Consider the following 25433-nt stretch of genomic DNA (forward strand, 5'->3'; position numbering starts at 1 on the left):
CAGTGGTATGTCAAAGTTTGTGCACCCCTAATGATTTTCCTTTATAAATCATTGGTTGTTTGGATCAGCAATTTCAGTTAAATATATCATATAGCAGACAAACACGGTGATATTTGACAAGTGAAATGAAGCTTATAGGATTTACAGAAAGTGTGCAATAATTCTTTAAACAAAGTTAGGCAGGTGCATAAATTTGGGCACCCCAACAGAAAAAATACATCAATATTTAGTAGATCCTCCTTTTGCAGAAATAACAGCCTCTAAACACTTCCTATAGCTTCCAGTGAGAGTCTGGATTCTGGCTGAAGGTATTTTGGGCCATTCTTCTGTACAAAACATCTCCAGTTCAGTCAGGTTTGTTGGTTTCCGAGCATGGACAGCCCACTTAAAATCACACCACAGATTTTCAATACTATTCAGGTCTGGGGACTGAGATGGCCATTCCAGAACATTGTACTTGTTCCTCTCCATGAATGCCTTAGTAGATTTTGAGCAGTGGCTTAGGGTCACTGTCTTGTTGAAAGAGCTAGCCCCTGTGCAACTTCTGCTTTGTCACTGATTCTTGAACATTGTTGTCAAGAATCTGCTCATATTGACTGGAATCCATGTGACCCTCAACTTTAACAAGATTCCCAGTACCTGCACTGGCCACACAGCATGATGGAACCACCTCCAAATTTTACTGTAGGTAGCAAGGGTTTTTCTTGGAATGCTGTGTTCTTTTTCAGCCATGCATACCGCCCCTTTTTATGTCCAAATAACTCAATTTTAGTTTCATCAGTCCACAGCAACCTGTTCCAAAATGAAGCCGGCTTGTCCAAATGTGCTTTAGCATACCTCAAGCGACTCTGTTTGTGCCGTGTACGCAGAAAAAGCTTCCTCTGCATTACAGCATCATACAGCATCTCTTTGTGCAAAGTGCGCTGTTTAGTTGAACTATACACAGAGACACTATCTGCAGCAAGATCATGTTGTAGGTGTTTGGAGCAGGTGTGTGGGTTGACTATGACTGTTCTCACCATCCTTCGTTTCAGCTTATCTGAGATTTTTCTTGGCCTGCCACTTCTGGCCGTAACTAGCACTGTGTCTGTGGTCTTCCATTTCCTCACTATGTTCCTCACAGTGGAAACTGACAGCTGAAATCTCTGAAATAGCTTTTTGTATCCTTCCCTAAACCATGATGTTGAACAGTCTTTGTTTTCAGGTCATTTTAGAGTTGTTTAGAGGCTCCCATGTTGCCACTCATTAGAAGAGATGCAAAGAGAAGAAACATTTGTAAATGGCCACCATAAATACCCTTTCTCATGATTAGATTCACCTGTGTAAGGAGGTCAAGGGTCAATGAGCTTACCAAAACAATTTTGTTTTCCAGTAATTAGTGCTAAATGTATTCAAATCAATAAAATGACAATTTTGTTTAAATAATTACTGCACACTTTCTGTAAATACTAGAACCTTCATTTCACTTTTCAGTGTGTTCGTCTGCTATAGAATGTTTAACTGAAATTTCTGATCCAGACAACCAATGTTTTATAAAGGGAAATCATGAAAATTATCAGGGGTGCCCAAACTTTTGCATACAACTGTATTACAGGGATCCCTACAGTAAGAGTTTCACCTCTACAGCTAACCTGCTGCACCGAAAACTACAAAGGACAAAAAGGACAATTCATACAGATGAAAAGCACAAGGGCAGTGGTGAGTTGATGACAGTGTGGTGATAAAAGAAGCAAAAAAGACTAAAGGACAAAAGCTAATGTAAAATGGTGAGAGATGATGCTACTTTGTATGAGGAGCAGATCGAAATCCTTCACAAAGATAATTCAGGAATACGAATATGGACTCACTCAATTCTGAGGAATAAATTATTGAATCACCCTGTAAATTTTCATCCCCAAAACTAATACCTGCATCAAATCAGATCTGCTCATTAGTCTGCATCTAAAAAGGAGTGATCACACCTTGGAGAGCTGTTGCACCAAGTGGACTGACATGAATCATGGCTCCAACATGAGAGATGTCAACTGAAACAAAGGAGAGGATTATCAAACTCTTAAAAGAGGGTAAATCATCACGCAATGTTGCAAAAGATGTTGGTTGTTCACAGTCAGCTGTGTCTAAACTCTGGACCAAATACAAACAACATGGGAAGGTTGTTAAAGGCAAACATACTGGTAGACCAAGGAAGACATCAAAGCGTCAAGACAGAAAACTTAAAGCAATATGTCTCAAAAATCGAAAATGCACAACAAAACAAATGAGGAACGAATGGGAGGAAACTGGAGTCAACGTCTGTGACCGAACTGTAACAAACCGCCTAAAGGAAATGGAATTCACATACAGAAAAGCTAAACGAAAGCCATCATTAACACCTAAACAGAAAAAAACAAGGTTACAGTGGGCTAAGGAAAAGCAATCGTGGACTGTGGATGACTGGATGAAAGTCATATTCAGTGATGGATCTCGAATCTGCATTGGGCAAGGTGATGATGCTGGAACTTTTGTTTGGTGCTGTTCCAATGAGATTTATAAAGATGACTGCCTGAAGAGAACATGTAAATTCCACAGTCATTGTTGATATGGGGCTGCATGTCAGGTAAAGGCACTGGGGAGATGGCTGTCATTACATCATCAATAAATGCACAAGTTTACATTGATATTTTGGACACTTTTCTTATCCCATCAATTGAAAGGATGTTTGGGGATGATGAAATCATTTTTCAAGATGATAATGCATCTTGCCATAGAGCAAAAACTGTGAAAACATTCCTTGCAAAAAGACACATAGGGTCAATGTCATGGCCTGCAAATAGTCCGGATCTTAATCCAATTGAAAATCTTTGGTGGAAGTTGAAGAAAATGGTCCATGACAAGGCTCCAACCTGCAAAGCTGATCTGGCAACAGCAATCAGAGAAAGCTGGAGCCAGATTGATGAAGAGTACTGTTTGTCACTCATTAAGTCCATGCCTCAGAGACTGCAAGCTGTTATAAAAGCCAGAGGTGGTGCAACAAAATACTAGTGATGTGTTGGAGCGTTCTTTTGTTTTTCATGATTCCATAATTTTTTCCTCAGAATTGAGTGATTCCATATTTTTTTCCTCTGCTTGGTCTAAAAAAGTAACCGTTACTGACTGCCACAATTTTTTTTCCTGATTTCTTATAGTGTTTCTTAAAGCCAGAAAGTTGCCATTTGAAATGACTTTAGTTTTGTGTCATGTCTGTGATCTGCTTTTTTTCTACAAAATTAAACAACTGAATAAACATCCTCCAAGGCCGGTGATTCCATAATTTTTGCCAGGGGTTGTACAAGTAAATGCTCCAAAAAGGAAGCAGAACAAGGTGCTGTCAGACAAGAACTAAAAGAGACTTTACAAAACAAACACAAATTCTTGCTGAACTGTTAAGTAATATATATAAGGCAATTCGAATTAAAGGAGAAATGCTGCTTTTAACAACCTGGACCTAATTTCTTGCATAAAATACGGTTGTTTACTTACCAATATAACTTTGGTGTCATTAGCAGTCCGTGAGTCAAATATTTTTCTTCAACTACTAAGGTGGATTAGAACTTTTTGTGGTACACAGTGCTCACTATTGTACAGGAGGGGCCTAGCAGTCAATATGTTTTGTAATGTTTCAGATTTAGCCAGAAGCTGCGAATGAGTGCGAGTTCACACTGAAAAAAATGCTGACATACTGTAGAGAAGAACAGAGCAAAAGGACAAAGAGACTTGTTTGCTTTTATGAACAGTGAAAAGCCCAACCTCATAAAACATGCAAAGAACAAACCTCTGAGCTTACAGAAAAGCACATGGCATCCCTTGCGGATGATTTAGGAAAAAGGAAAATGGATATTATGAAAGTGCATGATGATCTGAGAGGGCATGGCACACCTGATACTGAGCTAAGGTGTAAAGTCGATGCTTGTGCTAAGGAGCGACATCGTTAAAATATTGTATAACAGACTGACCAGCATAACTGGCAAATATGATGCAGAACATGAACAGTGGTGCTTGTTTGAGCTACTTCAGCCCGACTATGCCCAGTCCATTTATGGCTGCTCTGCCTCAGAACTGAATGCCAGTCATCGTTCCGTGCACTCCAGTGATGCAACCATGCGAGCAGAAGCGGTGGTAGAGTTGGCTGCTAAGGAGGCTGAATATAAGATGCTACTGGAGGAAGAGAGACAAAAGGAACAAAATCAGAGCTTTAGAGGAGGAACGGAAGTGAATTAGAGAACCACAAGAGTGAATCAGAACACTTGCGAGAAAAGAATCTTAAAGGTTGCACAGGTCAGACTTGAAGCTTACAACAGAGAAGTGAAAGAGGAGTGATGCACAGTTCCTTCATGACCCTATGCCACCAAGCTTCATTCTTCCTGCCACATCGCATAGCCATCACTCCATCTCCTCCTGTTGATGTGTCTTACCTACCACAAGCTGTTCAGGACAGTATTGTTATTGACAGACTTCCAATATCAGAGCCCACTGTTTTAATGGCAATCCGATTGAATTCATAGAGTGGAAAGTTTCATTTATGGCATTCATAGACAGAACATTTCCACCGTTGATAAGCTGCACTACCTCAAAAGATATGCAGGCAGCTCATCCCATAACTGCCTCGAAGGGACCTTCTATCATAGTAACAGCAAAGTTTACAGTGATGCTTGGAACAAGCTCAGTCAGAGGTATGGCCAGCCGTTCATCATCCAAAAGCCCTTTAGAGAAAAGTTATCCAACTGGCCAAAAATAGTCTAAGGATGCGGAAGGACTGAGAAATTTCTCAGATTTCTTAAAAGCTTGTCTGCAGGCCATGTAGGCCATTAAGCATCTTAAATGACTGCAAGGAAAATCAGAAGTTGATGTGGAAACTGCCAGAGTGGTTAGCCTCAAGGAGGAACTGCCAAATGACACTACATCTGAAAGAGAGAAAGGATTCCCCCAGCTTCAAAGTTTGCCAAGTTCATGTTTAAGGAGGCCGAAACCACCTGCAGTGCAGTCACCTCTCTCTTTGCTTTCCATTCAGCTGAATCCTGTCAAGACAAGAAAGGCACAAGGGTAAGCAAAAGAACAAAGCCAGTGTCTTCAACACAATGGTGGAAAATAGTAAGCAGACAATAACAAAAGTAAAAAGTCAAGGCTCCTTGCATGCTATGCCAGGATATCAGTCACCAGCTTTCTAAATGTCTAGATTTCCTGAAAGGAACACTGTAATACAGGAGGACATATGTCAAAGACAACAGACTGTGTTATGGATGTCTAAATCCCGATCATCGTGCAAAGGAGTGCCGGCATTGCCACACGTGTGACTTGTGCAAAGAACAACATCCCGTCTTCATGATTACAGTTACAGAAAAGGTGAAAAAAAGAAAAGGCAAAAAAGGAAAATTTAGTGCAACACAGTGAAACAGTACCAACACCTGCTCTGTCCCTTAGTGTCACCAGCCAATGTCAGAAAACCCCTCCAGGATAGCACCGAGGTAGGTGTCGAATGACAAGAATCCATCCAGAGAAAAACTTGTGTATGCTCTCCTGGATACACAAAGTGACAACATTCATTGAGCAGTAAGTAAATAATGAACTGCAGCAGTCTTCGTACCTAGTTAACTGAAACTCACTACCATGATGGGTGAAAGTATGGTCTTGAAAAGTGAAAGGACATCTGTTCTGCAGGAGAGGATTCTACTGTACATAAACTGCTGGCTGCTTACACAAAAGACAGCATACCTGTGAACAGAAAGAATATACCAATGCACGAAATGGCCAAAAGATGGTGCCATCTCATAGCAACTACAGGCCAAAGACCTCTTCTCCCTAGTTGCAAAGCGGGACTACTGATCAGGTACAATTGTCCAAGAACTCTCATTCTAAGACAGGTCATAACAGGAAAGGATGATGCCATTTTCACAGACTTAGGGTGGAGTATTTTTGGCTGTTCAGCACCTCACTTGGATTCCCAATTGTCAACCAGTTACTGCCACAGAGTAACTGTGAAGGAAATACCTGCAGTGACTCCATTAGTCAGTCACCTGAAAAGGAGGTTCATTGCAAATGAAAGGTACAAGAACGACTACATTAACTACATGAAGGACCTTACTGACGGGTGCGATGCAGAGGAGGTATGTGCTGAAAGTACTTATGCAGAAAAATGGTACATACCTCACCATGGTGTTTATCACCACAAGCCTGAAAAGCAGAGAGTAGCGTTCGACTACTTGGCAAAGTAGAAGGAAAGCAGCCTCAATGAACCCCTTCTATCAGGCCCAGACATGACGAACAGTCTGACAGGTGTATTCATTCGTTTTCAGCAACGTCACATTCCTCTGATGTTTGATACGTTTCATCAGTTTCATGTCTCAGAGAATGACTGTGACTACCTACACATCTCATGGTGGAAGAATGGCAACGCAAGCACACCTTCAAATGAATTCAGGATGAAGGCCCATCTTTTTCAAGCCATATCTTCACCAGGGTGTGCAAACTATAGATTAAAGCACCTTGCCAAAGAACAGTCACACACACCCATTAGGGCCAGTTTGTTGCCAGAGACTTTTATATGGATGACGGTGTCACCAGTGTTGAGTCTGTTGAAAAGACCATTCTACTAGCAAAGAAGGCATGTGAGCTGTGTGCAAAGGGAGGTCTATGCCTTCACAAATTTGTGTCAAACAACCGTGCTATGCTGCAGCACCCCACCCCCCACCCCCCAAAAGAACATGCCACAGATATCAAATCAAAGAATCTTACATTCAGTGACACCTTAGAGAGCATTGCGAGTGTACTGAACCATTGAGAGTGAACCATTGCCTCTACTGGTGGTTGGCTCTCACTGCGGTATTGTATCACTTCCTGTTCCGGAGCACAGCGGTGTTTTGCTGTATCTGTTAGCTGTTTAATCTGCGCAGTTAGATTGATCTAGTTACCTAGATAACGATTTGCTTCACAGTGTAATCTTCACGTGCCTTAACTAAAGTACTCCCTCTGCTGAATCACCTCTAAATTATTTACACGTTATTCACTTTGTGTGTTTTTATGAATCCGCTAGCTTAGCGCAGCTACTAGCTCTTAGCCAGTTTAGCATGGCGGCTTCTCCTGTCTCTCCCGCACTTTTCTGCTCTGGGTGTGAAATGTTTAGTTATTCCTCGGCCTCCTTTAGCAGTAATGGTACTTGTAATAAGTGTAGCTTATTCGTAGCTTTGGAGGCCAGGCTGGGCGAATTGGAGACTCGGCTACGCACCGTGGAAAATTCTACAGCTAGCCAGGCCCCTGTAGTCGGTGCGGACCAAGGTAGCTTAGCCGCCGTTAGTTTCCCTCTGGCAGATCCCGAGCAGCCGGGAAAGCAGGCCAACTGGGTGACTGTGAGGAGGAAGCGTAGTTCTAAACAGAAGCCCCGTGTACACCGCCAACCCGTTCACATTTCTAACCGTTTTTCCCCACTCGGCGACACACCCGCCGAGGATCAAACTCTGGTTATTGGCGACTCTGTTTTGAGAAATGTGAAGTTAGCGACACCAGCAACCATAGTCAATTGTCTTCCGGGGGCCAGAGCAGGCGACATTGAAGGAAATTTGAAACTGCTGGCTAAGGCTAAGCGTAAATTTGGTAAGATTGTAATTCACGTCGGCAGTAATGACACCCGGTTACGCCAATCGGAGGTCACTAAAATTAACATTGAATCGGTGTGTAACTTTGCAAAAACAATGTCGGACTCTGTAGTTTTCTCAGGGCCCCTCCCCAGTCAGACCGGGAGTGACATGTTTAGCCGCATGTTCTCCTTGAATTGCTGGCTGTCTGAGTGGTGTCCAAAAAATGAGGTGGGCTTCATAGATAATTGGCAAAGCTTCTGGGGAAACCCTGGTCTTGTTAGGAGAGACGGCATCCATCCCACCTTGGATGGAGCAGCTCTCATTTCTAGAAATCTGGCCAATTTTCTTAAATCCTCCAAACCGTGACTATCCAGGGTTGGGACCAGGAAGCAGAGTTGTAGTCTTACACACCTCTCTGCAGCTTCTCTCCCCCTACCATCCCCTCATTACCCCATCCCCGTAGAGATGGTGCCTGCTCCCAGACTACCAATAACCAGCAAAAATCTATTTAAGCATAAAAATTCAAAAAGAAAAAATAATATAGCACCTTCAACTGCACCACAGACTAAAACAGTTAAATGTGGTCTATTAAACATTAGGTCTCTCATTAGGTCTCTCTCTTCTAAGTCCCTGTTAGTAAATGATATAATAATTGATCAACATATTGATTTATTCTGCCTTACAGAAACCTGGTTACAGCAGGATGAATATGTTAGTTTAAATGAGTCAACACCCCCGAGTCACACTAACTGCCAGAACGCTCGTAGCACGGGCCGAGGCGGAGGATTAGCAGCAATCTTCCATTCCAGCTTATTAATTAATCAAAAACCCAGACAGAGCTTTAATTCATTTGAAAGCTTGCCAGTCCATCCAAACTGGAAGTCCCAAAAACCAGTTTTATTTGTTGTTATCTATCGTCCTCCTGGTCGTTACTGTGAGTTTCTCTGTGAATTTTCGGACCTTTTGTCTGACTTAGTGCTTAGCTCAGATAAGATAATTATAGTGGGCGATTTTAACATCCACACAGATGCTGAGAATGACAGCCTCAACACTGCATTTAATCTATTATTAGACTCAATTGGCTTTGCTCAAAATGTAAATGAGTCCACACACCACTTTAATCATATCTTAGCTCTTGTTCTGACTTATGGTATGGAAATTGAAGACTTAACAGTATTCCCTGAAAACTCCCTTCTGTCTGATCATTTCTTAATAACATTTACATTTACTCTGATGGACTACCCAGCAGTGGGGAATAAGTTTCATTACACTAGAAGTCTTTCAGAAAGCGCTGTAACTAGGTTTAAGGATATGATTCCTTCTTTATGTTCTCTAATGCCATATACCAACACAGTGCAGAGTAGCTACCTAAACTCTGTAAGTGAGATAGAGTATCTCATCAATAGTTTTACATCCTCATTGAAGACAACTTTGGATGCTGTAGCTCCTCTGAAAAAGAGAGATTTAAATCAGAAGTGCCTGACTCCGTGGTATAACTCACAAACTCGCAGCTTAAAGCAGATAACCCGTAAGTTGGAGAGGAAATGGCGTCTCACTAATTTAGAAGATCTTCACTTAGCCTGGAAAAAGAGTCTGTTGCTCTATAAAAAAGCCCTCCGTAAAGCTAGGACATCTTACTACTCATCACTAATTGAAGAAAATAAGAACAACCCCAGGTTTCTTTTCAGCACTGTAGCCAGGCTGACAAAGAGTCAGAGCTCTGTTGAGCCGAGTATTCCTTTAACTTTAACTAGTAATGACTTCATGACTTTCTTTGCTAATAAAATTTTAACTATTAGAGAAAAAATTACTCATAACCATCCCAAAGACGTATTGTTATCTTTGGCTGCTTTCAGTGATGCCGGTATTTGGTTAGACTCTTTCTCTCAGATTGTTCTGTCTGAGTTATTTTCATTAGTTACTTCCTCCAAACCATCAACATGTCTATTAGACCCCATTCCTACCAGGCTGCTCAAGGAAGCCCTACCATTATTTAATGCTTCAATCTTAAATATGATCAGTCTATCTTTATTAGTTGGCTATGTACCACAAGCTTTTAAGGTGGCAGTAATTAAACCATTACTTAAAAAGCCATCACTTGACCCAGCTATCTTAGCTAATTATAGGCCAATCTCCAACCTTCCTTTTCTCTCAAAAATTCTTGAAAGGGTAGTTGTAAAACAGCTAACTGATCATCTGCAGAGGAATGGTCTATTTGGTCTATTTCTTCTTATGGCCTCAGACTCATCTCTGTGCTTGTTCTGTTAGACCTCAGTGCTGCTTTTGATACTGTTGACCATAAAATTTTATTACAGAGATTAGAGCATGCCATAGGTATTAAAGGCACTGCGCTGCGGTGGTTTGAATAATATTTATCTAATAGATTACAATTTGTTCATGTAAATGGGGAATCTTCTTCACAGACTAAGGTTAATTATGGAGTTCCACAAGGTTCTGTTCTAGGACCAATTTTATTCACTTTATACATGCTTCCCTTAGGCAGTATTATTAGATGGCATTGCTTACATTTTCATTGTTACACAGATGATACCCAACTTTATCTATCCATGAAGCCAGAGGACACACACCAATTAGCTAAACTCCACAAATCTTAGAAACATGGTGTCTAACCAGATCCTTACTCTGGATGGCATTACCCTGACCTCTAGTAATACTGTGAGAAATCTTGGAGTCATTTTTGATCAGGATATGTCATTCAAAGTGCATATTAAACAAATATGTAGGACTGCTTTTTTGCATTTATGCAATATCTCTAAAATTAGAAAGGTCTTGTCTCAGAGTGATGCTGAAAAACTAATTCATGCATTTATTTCCTCTAGGCTGGACTATTGTAATTCATTATTATCAGGTTGTCCTAAAAGTTCCCTGAAAAGCCTTCAGTTAATTCAAAATGCTGCAGCTAGAGTACTAACGGGGACTAGAAGGAGAGAGCATATCTCACCCATATTGGCCTCTCTTCATTGGCTTCCTGTTAATTCTAGAATATAATTTAAAATTCTTCTTCTTACATATAAGGTTTTGAATAATCAGGTCCCATCTTATCTTAGGGACCTCATAGTACCATATCACCCCAATAGAGCGCTTCACTCTCAGACTGCAGGCTTACTTGTAGTTCCTAGGGTTTGTAAGAGTAGAATGGGAGGCAGAGCCTTCAGCTTTCAGGTTCCTCTCCTGTGGAACCAGCTCCCAATTCGGATCAGGGAGACAGACACCCTCTCTACTTTTAAGATTAGGCTTAAAACTTTCCTTTTTGCTAAAGCTTATAGTTAGGGCTGGATCAGGTGACCCTGAACCATCCCGTAGTTATGCTGCTATAGAGTTAGACTGCTGGGGGGTTCCCATGATGCACTGAGTGTTTCTTTCTCTTTTTGCTCTGTATGCACCACACATTTAATCATTAGTGATTGATCTCTGCTCCCCTCCACAGCATGTCTTTTTCCTGGTTCTCTCCCTCAGCCCCAACCAATCCCAGCAGAAGACTGCCCCTCCCTGAGCCTGGTTCTGCTGGAAGTTTCTTCCTGTTAAAAGGGAGTTTTTCCTTCCCACTGTCGCCAAGTGCTTGCTCACAGGGGTCGTTTTGACGGTTGGGGTTTTTACGTAATTATTGTATGGCCTTGCCTTACAATATAAAGCGCCTTGGGGCAACTGTTTGTTGTGATTTGGCGCTATATAAATAAAATTGATTGATTGATTGATCCTGTCATTGGTTGCCTCCATATACGATCCACTAGGCTTCATAGCTCAGTATCTCCTCAATGGAAAGAAAATGCTCTAGGAAATGTGCCATCAACGAACAGGATGGGAATACCCAATTCCAGAGCAATTGAAGCCATGGTGGGAGAAACGGCAAGACGACCTTGTTAAGCTGGATACACATAGCTCACTGTTACCAGCCAGCTGGCTTTGGAAAGATGACTAAAACACTCCAGGTCACAACTATACTCACATTAGAACTTACTGCAGCAGTTGTCTCAGTCTCTGTGAGCAATATGCTTAAAGAAGAATTAGGCTACTCTAATGGACAAGAGTTATTTGGGACAGATTCAAAGGTTGTCTTGGGCTACATTAATAATGATGTTCGCTGCTTTCACCCTTTATTGCAAATAGGGTGCAGAAAATCCATCTTGTCCCAGACCCCAAGCAATGGTTTTACATACCAACTGATGAAAACCCAGCAGACCGTGCCTCAAGGGGGATAACACTAGTTGAGTTGCTTTCATTGGAATGGTTCACTGGCCCGAGCTTTCTACAGAAAAGGAGACAGAAATGCCAACAGAGGTACCGTCAGAGCTACCCACTGGTGACCCAGAAGTTAAAAAGGCTCAGACTTTTCAGACCAAGACCTCAGAACAAGTCAACCTTGTTGTCAGATTGAGTGGGCTTTCATCTTGGTCTCAGGTCATCAAGGCGGTGGCACGTCTCTTGTGGTGTAATAGAAAGGACAAATCAGCTGCCCTCTCGCCGGTTAGTGAAACACAAAGTGCTGAGCGAATCATCATCAAGGCCATAAAGAACCAAGCATACCAAGAAGGGATAAAGTTACTGAACAAAGGATATCAACTACAAAAAAACAACAAGCTGTATCACCTTGATGTTTTCTGGATGCAGAGGGTGTGCTCAAGGTGGGAGCTAGGCTCAGCTGCTCATCTTTCCCTTGCCCATTCAAAGACCCAACAGTCATTCCTCAGGGACATTACATAACCAAACCAAACATCTCATCATTTTGAAAGAACAAAGCATCAGGGCAAAGGTCCAATGGCAATTAGATTTGTGGACTGAGCAGAGTAGTAGCAACCTACAGCTGTCACTGTGTGACTTGCCCAACAAAGAGAACTCACACCAACATTTACATACTCTGGGATGGACTGTTTTGGTCCTTTTTAGACAAGCAAGAGAAAAACCAAGAAAAAGGTATACGTTGCTCTTTAGCAGTTTCTGCTCTTGAGCTGTTTGCATTGAATTGTTAGAAAACTTGCCCATGGACACATTCATTAATGGACTGTGATGCCTGAAGTGGTGCTATGTGACAAACCAAATGTGATCAAGGCACTAACTTCATGGTTGCAAAAAATTAAATTAATGCTCCATTGCAAGACTTGGACACGAAGAGACTGAATACCTTTCTTACAGAGAAGCAGTGTGTATTTGTAATAAATGCACCTCATGACAGGCATGCAGGGGGTGTATGGGAACGGCACATAAGAACTGTGAAAAGCGTCATGAATGTCACTATGCAACTCTCCACGGGCAGCCTTAATGATGCATCAGTGTGCACCTCCTTGTATGTCATGGCTATGGTAAACAGCCGTCCACTGACTGCTGATACCCTGACCAGCCCCAAAAGTTTACTGCCACTTGCTCCTAATCGCCTGATCATAATGAAACCCTCCACAGCCTTGCCCCCCTGGCAAATTTGAAAGGGAAGATCTTTATGGAAGAAAGAGGTAGTGTCAGGTGCACTATTTGACAGAACAATTTTGGAATAGACAGAAAAAGGAGTCTCTCCACAACAAGACTGTGCTGGCACAGCACTGAAAGGAACCTGCAGATCGGTGACATTGTAATGCACACTGAGGACACTTTACCACAAAGTCAATGGGCATTTGGGAGAGTTTGAGAAGTTATTCAAGGCAAAGCTGAACTTGTGAGATGAACCAAACTTGTGCTGGAAGAGGAAGAACTGAACCACAAAGGAAAGCACACCAGCAAGCCCATTACAGGTTAATTACCTGCTTTACATGTCAGATTACCATTTTTTATATTTGCTTAAATGATTGCTTATTATTTTAATAATTTATGGGTAAAAAGGCCTTATGCCACCTACTGCCTTTATATGGAAATAGGGGACTTTTATTTTGATAAGAGTATCATGAGATTTGTTTATGTTCCACTGCATGATAGCAGAATGTTTCAGTAAGCCTACAGCTCTCAGAGATAGTTTCACATGCATATAGCATAGGGGAGGTGATGGTCTAGTGGTTAAGCGTTGGGCTTGAGACCAGAGGATCCTCGGTTCAAATCCCAGCCTGACCAGAAAATCACTAAGGGCCCTTGGGCAAAGTCCTTAAACCCTAGTTGCTCCTGGTGTACAGTGAGCTCCTTGCATGGCAGCAGCCTTACATTGGGGTGAATCTGAGGCATTGATGTGTAAAGCGCTTTGAGCATCTGATGCAGATGGAAAAGCGCTATATAAATGCAGTCCATTTATATCATAACAGTTTAGCAGTTTATGGACCCGTAATGAGACACAAGCTCTTACAGTGGTGTAATAACATGGTTTATTTAAGATGCACTGTATATAAAGATGAAAATAAACAGAAAAGTCACCAGCATTCAAGAAAAAGCTACTACATATTACATGGATCTGTATATATGATATAATAATCATTCATTTTGACTGCAAAATGACCAGAAACCTCAAGTACATTTACGGTCATGTCTACTGTGTGCAACTAACTTGGATTAGAATGCATCAATGACACAATAATCCCAACAACGTCTACTTAAAATGATAAATGGTTGTCCTCAATACATTTCAATTTTAAAATACTTAAAAATAGCAAAAAATCAGTGCTTTGACACATTTACACACAGCAGTTTAAAATAATTTAATCACTGATGAAAAGATAACTCACTGCATAAACAAATATGATGCCACACATTTGTATGGTTATACAATACACTAAAGAAACAAAAAAATGCATCAGTTAAGTGGATGTCTTTTATGTCAAATAGTACACTTGACTGCTTGTGACACACACACACACACAAAAAAATTAATATATATATATATATATATATATATATATATATATATATATATATATATATATATATATATAGAGAGAGAGAGAGAGAGAGAGAGAGAGAGAGAGAGAGAGAGAGAGAGAGAGAGAGAGAGAGAGAGAGAGAGAGAGAGAGAGAGAGAGAGAGAGAGAGAGAGAGAGAGAGCTTAAATAAAATATAGTGCAATGTGTAAAGTGTCATCCTCTAATCCCCCAGTGCCCTGACAAATTACATTATGACTGGTAAGGTAATACTCAGACAGCTGCATCTGCTGGTGAATTTACTGGTCTTGGGAAGATGGTCTCATCCAATATTTCTATATAATGCTGCCCTGTTGATGCAGGAATCTCTTATTTAGTTAAAAGCTTTTAAAAACATCAGTGCTGTCAGTAAATGAGAAAATACCTTACAGCCATTCATTAGTTACTCTGAGATTCAAACCTTGTAAAAGTGTTCAAGTGTGCTAGATTTCAAGACAATTTTGTTCACATTGTAAGTATACAGTACTGTTCAGAATAATAGCAATGCTATGTGACTAAAAAGATTAATCCAGGTTTTGAGTATATTTCTTATTGTTACATAGGAAACAAGGTACCAGTAGATTCTCACAAATCCAACAAGACTAAGCATTCATGATATGCACACTCTTAAGGCTATGAAATTGGGCTATTAGTAAAAAAAAAAGTAGAAAAGGGGGTGTTCACAATAATAGTAGTGTGTCGTTCAGTCAGTGAGTTCGTCAATTTTGTGGAACAAACAGGTGTGAATCAGGTGTCCCCTATTTAAGGATGAAGCCAGCACCTGTTGAACATGCTTTTCTCTTTGAAAGCCTGAGGAAAATAGGACGTTCAAGACACTGTTCAGAAGAACAGCGTAGTTTGATTAAAAAGTTGATTGGTGAGGGGAAAACATGTATGCAGGTGCAAAAAATTATAGGCTGTTCATCTACAATGATCACCAATGCTTTAAAATGGACAAAAAAACAGAGACGCGTGGAAGAAAACGGAAAACAACCATCAAAATGGATAGAATAACCAGAATGGCAAAGGCTCATCCATTGATCAGCTCCAGGATGATCAAAGACAGTCTGGAGTTACCTGTAAGTGCTGTGACAGTTAGAAGACGCCTGTGTGAAGCTAATTTACTTGCAAGAATCCCCCGCAAAGTCTACAGAGGCTACAATTTGCCAAAGAACACATCAACTGGCCTAAAGAGAAATGGAGGAATATTTTGTGGACTGATGAGAATAAAAATTGTTCATTTTGGGTCCAAGACAGTCAGTTTGTGAGATGACCCCCAAACTCTGAATTCAAGCCACAGTTCATAGTGAAGACAGTGAAGCATGGTGGTGCAAGCATCATGATATGGGCATGTTTCTCCTTCTATGGTGTTGGGCCTATATATCGCATACCAGGTATCATGGATCAGTTTGGATATGTGACAATACTTGAAGAGGTCATGTTGCTTATGCTGAAGAGGACATGCCCTTGAAATGGGTGTTTCAACAAGACAATGACCCCAAGCACACTAGTAAACGAGCAAAATCTCGGTTCCAAACCAAAAAAATTAATGCCTCGCAGATGTGAAGAAATCATGAAAAACTGTGGTTATACAACTAAATACTAGTTTAGTGATTCACAGGATTGCTAAAAAAGCAGTTTGAACATAATAGTTTTGAGTTTGTAGTGTCAACAGCAGATGCTACTATTATTGTGAACACCCCCTTTTCTACTTTTTTTTTTTTTTTTTTTTACTAATAGCCCAATTTCATAGCCTTAAGAGTGTGCATATCATGAATGCTTGGTCTTGTTGGATTTGTGAGAATCTACTGGTACCTTGTTTCCCATGTAACAATAAGAAATATACTCAAAACCTGGATTAATCTTTTTAGTCACATAGCACTACTATTATTCTGAACACTACTGTATACTGGATGAACATGTGGTTTTAAATAGACACGTCTCACCTTACAATGCAAATTTTACTCATGTGCAAACATATGCATGACAAAATACACACAATGGACATGCAATACCTTGCACAAGTCAGCACAAACTTTTGAGTTGCCAAAACTTGTTTCTCAAGCCAGTGCAGGCTGCAGAATGTGACAACGATCCATTGGACTACCCCTGTTGGAATGCACACAGTAAATGTGGCTGCCTGTGGAGGTTATTTGGCAGGTCAGTCACATTCAAGGATAGTCACTGGTGTGTGTGTGTGTGTGCGTGTCTGTGTGTTGAATAGACCGCTGTCACAGACTGAGATTACCCCTGTACCAGATGTGTATATTCGCTATCTGCACATGCACAAAAAACAGGGCGTTTGTTCTGTACAGAGTTTAAGCTTTCCATGTGTGGACCAAAGTCAGGTTTACAGGCAGGCTAATTTTCTACATAAATTGAAACCGACTCTTCCTTTCCACACACAGAGATAGGGTTAAAAGATAAACTCAGCACAAAACAAATTTGCTATTTTTTTTTTTTTTAACGAATGCACAGACAGCTCACACATGCGCAGATAGTGAAAGTACAAATCTGGTACGAGTCATTTCAGTCTGTGACACAGTTGTTACATTCTCAATGCGCATGCTCAGTAGTGTATAACTAAATGTGAGCTCGTACCTCTACTGTCTGCATGGGGAGCGTTAAGTGCCTCTTCATCCAAAACGCGTATGATGAATGGCTCTTGCAGCTTATTCCTCGGGGCGCTGTTCTACTACAATCACCCACAATCCAAAAAAGTCCTAAAACAGTATGAAACGGCCCAATCTGGCTTTGGCAACCTGCCCGAAAACTAAAGTAAACTGCGTCCTCGGCCAGAAGTGCCGTGACTTGCAGTGCACGTTATACTGTTTCTAAACGCTTGAAAAAGATGGAGCAGTACACTTGAATGTTTTTGATGAATGAATGGAACGTTGCGTTTTGATAGTACAATGCATTCTGCCAACTGCCTGACAACACTTCCTGATGGAAAAGTCCACTGTTTTTCCGGCTTTTCTCCCCAAACACAGCTATAATTTGTGTGAAGCACATCTGAATCAATAAATGTTATTTAACACAAACTATTTTTACTGTTGTAATAGTGAATGATTTTGATGAATAAAGATGTGACAAAAAATGTACACACATTATGTACAGGATTACAGCTGACAGTGCCAATGTTACCTATTAACTATTGTCATTGTTCTGATTGTCACATCTGGGATACATTTAAGGAACTTTGTCCACGCTCCTTTGGACAAGTTACAGGCATTTGTCAGTGTTATCCAAAGATTCAGTCACGTCTGTGTATTTACACGGAGGATGCCATGCCCACATTAAAAGGCTCTGCTCCCCGTGGTGTTATACAAGTGACTTGTAGAGTACTCAGTCATGCACCAAACAATGTAACAACAGTCTATTCTGGCAGGCCATTAAGATTTAGCAATGGCATTCCTGTCCATGAAGTCTTTAAGCCTGGTGGGAAAATCTGTCATAACTCCTGTGGCTCCCAAGCCAAAAGCCCTTTGGAAATCCTCCTCATCATTCAGCACCCAGATGTACACCTGAAAGCAGACACAGAAAGCAGTTATTTTGCTATTTTAATGAAAACACTGTGTACATTTGTGGTAACATCGGTTCATCAAAAACTGCAAAAAAGCTCCAGATCAAACAGTTTAAATGGGACTCTCTTTCAAAGACATAAAAAGAAAAGTTTCTTCTCTGTGACTGCGCGACATGGAAGCCTAAATAGCTGGTCTTTGGATGCATAATATCAGGTCCAGGCACAAGATCATCATATCAATCAGACAAGATTTGTGTATCTGTGTGAGCAAACCCAAACACTGACTGTGAGAACAGAACAGCCGTAAGGTCTTCTTCCAAAGGAAGCTCTATGATAGGAGTCAAAGCTAAAGGACATGTAGACGTTCAATAAAATGGGTGGTGATTTTTCATACACTTGAATTCAGACAAATTTGGGAGTTTGGGACCTACGGAAAACGTAAGATAGCCACTCACTACGCACTCATGCTATACGAATGCACGCCCTGCCACAATCATGCAGAACTGCAAATCCTAATGCAAGGTGTGCGGAACAACTGCTTCAAAAACTCTATGACCTTTCAAATTTCATAAAACTGAATAGATTTAAGCCAAGTGTCCACATATTCCCGTCAGTTACCACGTGGGCTCCAGATAGAAATCGGGACGCAAACGGCATCCAAAGCCACAAAAAGGGGCAGAGCTGAAGCTGGCACTGACTGTGCCACTGGTGAGCACCTACTCACGTGATAGAATATTTTGCCGCCTGCTTGCTGCGCTGAGCTATAGGATAACAGATCAGGTAGACAAGTACACCAGTATTTCGTACAAATCTAATGGCATCAGCTTGCAACAGGGTTCCTGGGACATTGCAGACAGCCAGTTAAGCTGCCGCAAGTTTGCCGGTGACCCGGTCAGGTTCCCAATGATTTCTAGCAACATCAAAATTTTGTTTCTGATGATCCCGACACTCCAGATGGTGGGTGACATGCTCCAGGATGAGCACGTATGCTTGTAGATTGACTGCGGTGAGATTGGTGATTATCCTGTGAGTTTGCCGTATTGCAATTTCTTTTCTATCGGGAACCCAACTGCAACCTAAAAGGACGCATGTGGAATGGGGGTTTTACTTTCTACTGAAATCCAACCAATACAATGTAGGTTTATGTTTGTAACATGTTGAAAAATTACAGCTCATTTTAATGAAAAGAACATATTTTCTGGGGGGAATCCATGGAGAAAACTCTCTTCCTTCAAACGCCATCGTGCACATGAACAGCAGGAGGAAGCGCATGTGTGGTTTAATCTGACAATGTGTCCCCGACACTTAAATGCATAACAACCATTTATTTATGTCATTATCTGTGTTTTCCCATCCTGTGCACCAGCATGGATGCTCAAAATTTCCTCTATATTTGTATTGTCAATTGTGTCGCTAGCATGGCCTAAGCAGAAGGTCACCCCTTTGAGTCTGGTCTGCTTGAGGTTTCTTCCTCAAATCATCAGAGGGAGTTTTTCCTTACCACTGTCACCTGTGTGCTTGCTCTGGGGGTTGGTAAGGTTAGACCTTACTTGTGTGAAGCACCTTGAGGCAACTTTGTTGTGATTTGGCACTATATAAAAAAAATAAGTTGAAGTGTGTGACAACAGGTATACAGTAGTGTTCAGAATAATAGTAGTGCTATGTGACTAAAAAGATTAATCCAGGTTTTGAATTAATCAAAAAATTAATTAATTAATTAAAATTAAGAAACTATATTTCTTATAGTTACATGGGAAACAAGGTACCAGTAGATTCAGTAGATTCTCACAAATCCAACAAGACCAAGCATTCATGATATGCACACTCTTAAGGCTATGAAATTGGGCTATTAGTAAAAAAAAAAAAAGTAGAAAAGGGGGTGTTCACAATAATAGTTGTGTGGCATTCAGTCAGTGAGTTCATCAATTTTGTGGAACAAACAGGTGTGAATCAGGTGTCCCCTATGTAAGGATGAAGGCAGCACCTGTTGAACATGCTTTTCTCTTTGAAAGCCTGAGGAAAATGGGATGTTCAAGACATTGTTCAGAAGAACAGCGTAGTGTGATTAAAATCAGTGTGATTAGTGTGATGTATTGTGGAACATCTCCATTTGAGACTATGTTTACATTATGTTCCACACCTAAGACCTTTTATTGTGTTTGTGTAAGCACTGCTAGTGTAGAGTGACAGACACTTGAACATTTTAACCACTTTCCTCTATGTACTTCATGATTTTGTGAACATTTAGGAAAGTTTGACATCTCAACAACGGCAAATAACTGCAGAAATATGTCAACATTTATTGCTGTCACATGGTGTAGACAGCCTTTATTTTGGACAATAAGATTAGATTAGATAGGACTTTATTAATCCCTATTAATCCCTTTATTAATCCCTATTAAACTCCCTCAGGGAAATTGAGGTTCCAGCAGCATTGTATAGCAGCACACAGAGTAAGAAGCATACTGAGTATCAAAAGTAGAAGGTAAAAGCAATTTGCAAAATGTAAATACAAATATAAATATTATTATCAATAATAATAATAATAATAATAATAAAGTGTTACAATTTTATGACAATACAGTAGGGAAGTGATGTTACCCTACAACTCTTACCCTAATGTGTATTGACACAGTGGCTTTGTTCTGAATTTTTAATCTGCAGATCCAGTATTTCTTAATCATGACAACTGCTACAATGGGTAAAAGTGCACTATAGTTTTACCTGTATTCCACGAGCAGTTAGATGATGAAACAGTGCTTTCCTCATTAGCAAACTGAAAGAAATATAAAAAGATCAAATGATGCAAATGTACAGTTACCTCTAGCTAACAAATTTTCATCATTAGTCAAAAAGTAAAAGTTTACAAAGTACTCACACAAAAACAACTACAAAGACATGCAAAGAGACACAAAAATAAAATATAAAGAAACATGGTGTGATAATAAGCCATGTTTTTCAGGCTGGTTTAATAGTGCATTAAAAACATCCACAGATTCTATCTTTGTAAAAATTAAACAAGAATGTACACGGCCAATAATCTGTTCCATGACATCCAAATGGTTTAGTGTTGACTCAATCCATTTAGCAGTTAAATTAGGAGACATTCACTGAAGCATGTTTTTTGTGTTTCAATATTTTATTTGAAAATACAAGCAACCAGCTGTGTTGCTGAACCAACCACATTTCCACAATGGGATTTGGGTAAACAGAATATAGGCAATTTTATTTTCAAAATTATATTTATTCATTTTGGTCAATTGGATAGGGTAAAGATATGACAAAAAGCCAGCAGGCATCAGCAAAAATAAATAAATAAAAATCTATGGGTTCTGGGGGATAATAAATTACAATAATCAATACTCCCTTCAGTAACATAGGTGGTCCAGATCATGCTCAAATTCAAACTAATCTAAGATACATTCATTTAGGACATCCAGCTCAAATTTAGTGAAAATAAGATTTTGTTTGTTATCATGGACACAAGAATCAACATGCTTCACTGGACTGCCCACTTTAAAGTGGGTCTTGGTAAAACCCCATCATGTTCAGATTCAAACATAAAAATATTTGAATCTGAACATGATTCAAATGAGCAAATGAGCACTTATTTAGGATGTTCACTTAAAATTAGGTGAACATTTGGTACAGTTTCTTCAAGCTATTGTGGGCACAACAAAGTGACACATGGGTACACATACTGACCAGTGCATTTCTATATCACCCTTCTGACCTTAAGACTAGCGGGGGATAATACAGACAAAAACGTGAAATTCACAATGGTGGGCACAGCTAATCAAAAAGTTAGCTTCGATAACCGCTAATCCGCTAACTGAAAAGTTAACTTTTATAAAGATAAACCGCTAAACTGTTAAAACATTTAGTGGAAGCTGCAAACTTTTAGTATTGAGGTACACCGTCGGCTACTGATAAGCTACATTCATCGCTTTCCTCACTTACACAATATTGAGACATTCTGAGCGCGAAACTGCATTTCAGATTTACAAATATGTTGGTCTATTCACACTCCGATCCAGTAGATGGCAGTGGTCTATGCATTTTGATAGGGGGTGGGGGGGTGATGAGACGAGACTCATTTCCCATGATGCCTTTTAGGCGTGTGTGCTGGTTAATGCTCAAACCTTCAGAATTAGCGCATTACTTTAAAAGATGTGTGCGATATTTTCACTTTGTAAAAATGACAGAGTTGCCATTAATGTTGATAAACTGTCCGGAATGTTTTGCTTATAAATGAAACCATGTGTGAAAAGTGCCTTGCTTTTGATGTCTTCTGCCACTGTCTGTGCTGTGGTATGTGGAAAGTAAACAACACTTTTGTTCTGCAGGAGCAGCCGCCCGGCCCCCTTCTGCTGGGGGAAGGCTGAGCTCCTCACAGTGGCCTGACTGTTACAAAACACACAACAGAGAAGAACTAACATGTATGATTTTAAGGTTTACAACTGTTTTACACTGTTAAACTTTACTCACTTTGCCAGCAAAAAAAAAATGTTAGGAGACTGAAAGTTAGCAGAAATCAATTTCACGGAAGCTAACTGGTCTGCTGATGATTTTCAAAGTTATCTGAAAAGCTAATCCGCTAACACAAAAGTTTTCTTCCCTAATTAGCAGTCAGCAGATTAGCAGAACTGTGCCCACCACTGGAAATTCAGCAGTAACAAGGATTTTCAATATTCCATCTTGCTGATGTACTTACATGTCTGCAATCCAGATGATAAATCGCTCAGTCTTACTTAATGTGTTTGGATCTCTCAATCTGCAAATTCACAAAGAAAAGTTAAAACCAAAACAAGTTTTGCAGATTGAGTTTTGTGCACTTCACTACTAAATTAAGTGCACAAAATAAGGAGGGAATCTATTTCACAAATTAATCAAAGTGCTGTCACAGTTTAATACACGCCATTAAATGACAGGAGGTTTGAGAAGCATGCGCTAATGCACTACATATAGTCCATCACAATACACAATCACCATGGGTCCTCCTGACTGGCATCCGACGAGGGGGCACCCATCTATCACCTGGCAGGAGCAGATATATGGCTACTTTTGGGAGGTGGCAATGGAGCAGATGTCTGCCCGATGCACTGGATCATGCCAAATGGCTGTCATGTCATTGTTCATGTTTCCTCACAATGTAAATAGTATGCATCATCTGAATCTCCCCAAGTAACCATTCATTTGACACAAGTTCAATCCAGTGGTATGCAAATACTGTCCAGAAAACGCTTGTACCAAAGACATCCAGTTGTAAAATTAGGTCACTGATTCTCTCTCTCTCTCTCTCTCTCTCTCTCTCTCTCTCTCTCTCTCTCTCTCTCTCTCTCTCTCTCTCTCTCTCTCTCTCTCTCTCTCTCTATATATATTATATATATATATATATATATATATATATATACACGAGGTCTGTTAGAAAAGTATCCAACCTTTTTATTTTTTCCAAAAACCTGATGGATTTGAATCACGTGTGCTTGCATGACCCAACCTTGAACCTTCGTGCGCATGCGTGAATTTTTTCATGCCTGTCGATTGCGTCATTTGCTTGTAAGCAGCCTTTGTGTGCGGACGGGTGTAGTTTCTCATTGTTTTTTCTTTGCAAGGAAATGGCGGAACAACTGGAGCAGCGGACTGCATCAAATTTTGCCAGAAACTGGGCGACAGCCAGGTGGAAACCATTTGGAAGATTCAGACGGCTTTCGGTGACGATCCTCTGGGCATCACACAGATTAAGGAGCGGTACAACCGGTTTAAAGACGTCCGCACAACAGTGGAGAGTGAGCCACGCTCTGGGCGGCCATCAACATGCTGAAATGACCAGATCATTTCCAAAGTGAACGCTGTGGTGATGCGGGACCGTCGTGTGACTATCCGAGAAATTGTGGAAGAGGTGGACATCAGCACTTTTTCGGCACATTCCACTATGACATAAGATTTGGCCATGAAAAGAGTTGCAGCGAAATTCATCGGCACGAAGCTGATGGCGCAGCAAAAGCGCCTTCGTGTTGAAGCCTCACAGAACATGTTGTGACATGCCCAGCTCTTCCGCAATTTCTCGGATAGTCACACGACGGTCCCGCATCACCACAGCGTTCACTTTGGAAATGATCTGGTCATTTCAGCATGTTGATGGCCGCCCGGAGCGCGGCTCGCTCTCCACCGTTGTGCGGACGTCTTTAAACCAGTTGTACCGCTCCTTAATCTATGTGATGCCCATAGGATCGTCACCGAAAGCCGTCTGAATAATCCGAATGGTTTCCACCTGGCTGTCGCCCAGTTTCTGGCAAAATCTGATACATCGTGCTGCTCCAGTTGTTCTGCCATTTCCTTGCAAAGAAAAAACGACGAGAGACTCCACCCATCGTCACACAAAGGCTTCTTACAAGCAAATGACGCAATCGACAGGCGTGAAAAAATTCACGCATGCGCACGAAGGTTCAAGGTTTGCTCATGCAAGCACGCGTGATTCAAATCCATCAGGTTTTTGAAAAAAATAAAAAGGTCGGATACTTTTCTAACAGACCTCGTATATATCATCTCTCCCCAGGCATCTCTGGATCTTAAAAGCTGAGGCCCCAGAGACACAAATGTCACTGCCAAGCTAAGTGAAGCTCTCACAAGTTCAATGTTTTCACCACATACAGATACAACTGATGAATCTAGGAAATCACTGAAAGCTTGGATGTCAGTCTTGATCCAGGGCAATAATAAACCTAGACACTCAGAAGCCTCAATCAGCTTTTGAAGTGATGCAATCAGGGCATCAATTGATTCTGCAAAGATCAAAGCACAGTATACAAAGTCAGGCTCAATGAAACCTTGTCAATCACCAACGGCATCACTAAAGGTAAATAAATAAATAAATAAATAAAGCATCCACTCAAAACTGAATGCTTCATTTAAAAGGGTAAATTAATTTAATCTGGTCACACACAGCCCACAGTAACTAAAGCTCCTGTTTTCTGGGGAAAAAAAAAAAATCTGAAAATCCTTCAGTATATCAACATCTTGATGTGTGATCATTAGGTCTTTTGCTAGAATATTTGTATCTGATGATTTAAATAGGTTATAATCAATGTAATATCAGGCAGCTGCTGTTGATGAGCAGTTACCGTGTGGCACATTATGTATCAGCATTTGATTTTGTTTATTTCTTCTACATTTTAAACCAAATGCATTTAGCTATTTTGGACCAGATTTCATTAACCTCAGGATAGTTTTGGACCAGGCTTCTAGCTTTAGAATTTAATATATTCACGTCTGATTTTGGGCCCTGCGATCGACTGGCATACTGTTCAGGGTGTGCCCTGCCTCACGCCCTCTGTCTGCTGGGATAGGCTCCAGCACCCCCATGGCCCTTACTTGCAGTAAGCGGGTATGGAAAATGGATGGATTTATGATTTTGGCTACATGTCCCACAGGTTATTTTCAGCTCAACTCTAAAAACTAATTTGTGTTCTTTAGTTAACAGTTGTAATGACATAT

General features: G+C 40.6%; 1 protein-coding gene and 1 long non-coding RNA gene across 2 annotated transcripts in view; one reads left to right on the forward strand and one right to left on the reverse strand.

Moving 5' to 3' along the window:
• The first annotated feature begins 15986 nt into the window (after positions 1-15986).
• Positions 15987-17978, forward strand: LOC117508414. The gene is made up of 3 exons (XR_004560082.1): positions 15987-15996; positions 16915-16919; positions 17754-17978. It is a non-coding gene; the product is annotated as an uncharacterized LOC117508414 (long non-coding RNA).
• gdpd1 (glycerophosphodiester phosphodiesterase domain containing 1) overlaps positions 16937-25433 on the reverse strand; it is a 72275-nt gene continuing 63778 nt past the window's right edge. The window contains exons 9-11 of the mRNA XM_034168177.1: positions 22651-22710; positions 20661-20712; positions 16937-17937 (exon numbers count right to left, since the gene is read on the reverse strand). Of these exons, the coding sequence (XP_034024068.1) occupies positions 17806-17937; positions 20661-20712; positions 22651-22710 (244 nt within the window). The 3' untranslated portion in view covers positions 16937-17805. The remainder of the gene's footprint in view (positions 17938-20660; positions 20713-22650; positions 22711-25433) is intronic.

The sequence above is a fragment of the Thalassophryne amazonica genome, chromosome 4 (genome assembly GCF_902500255.1).
Source record: "Thalassophryne amazonica chromosome 4, fThaAma1.1, whole genome shotgun sequence".
Classification (NCBI taxonomy): Eukaryota; Metazoa; Chordata; class Actinopteri; order Batrachoidiformes; family Batrachoididae; genus Thalassophryne; species Thalassophryne amazonica.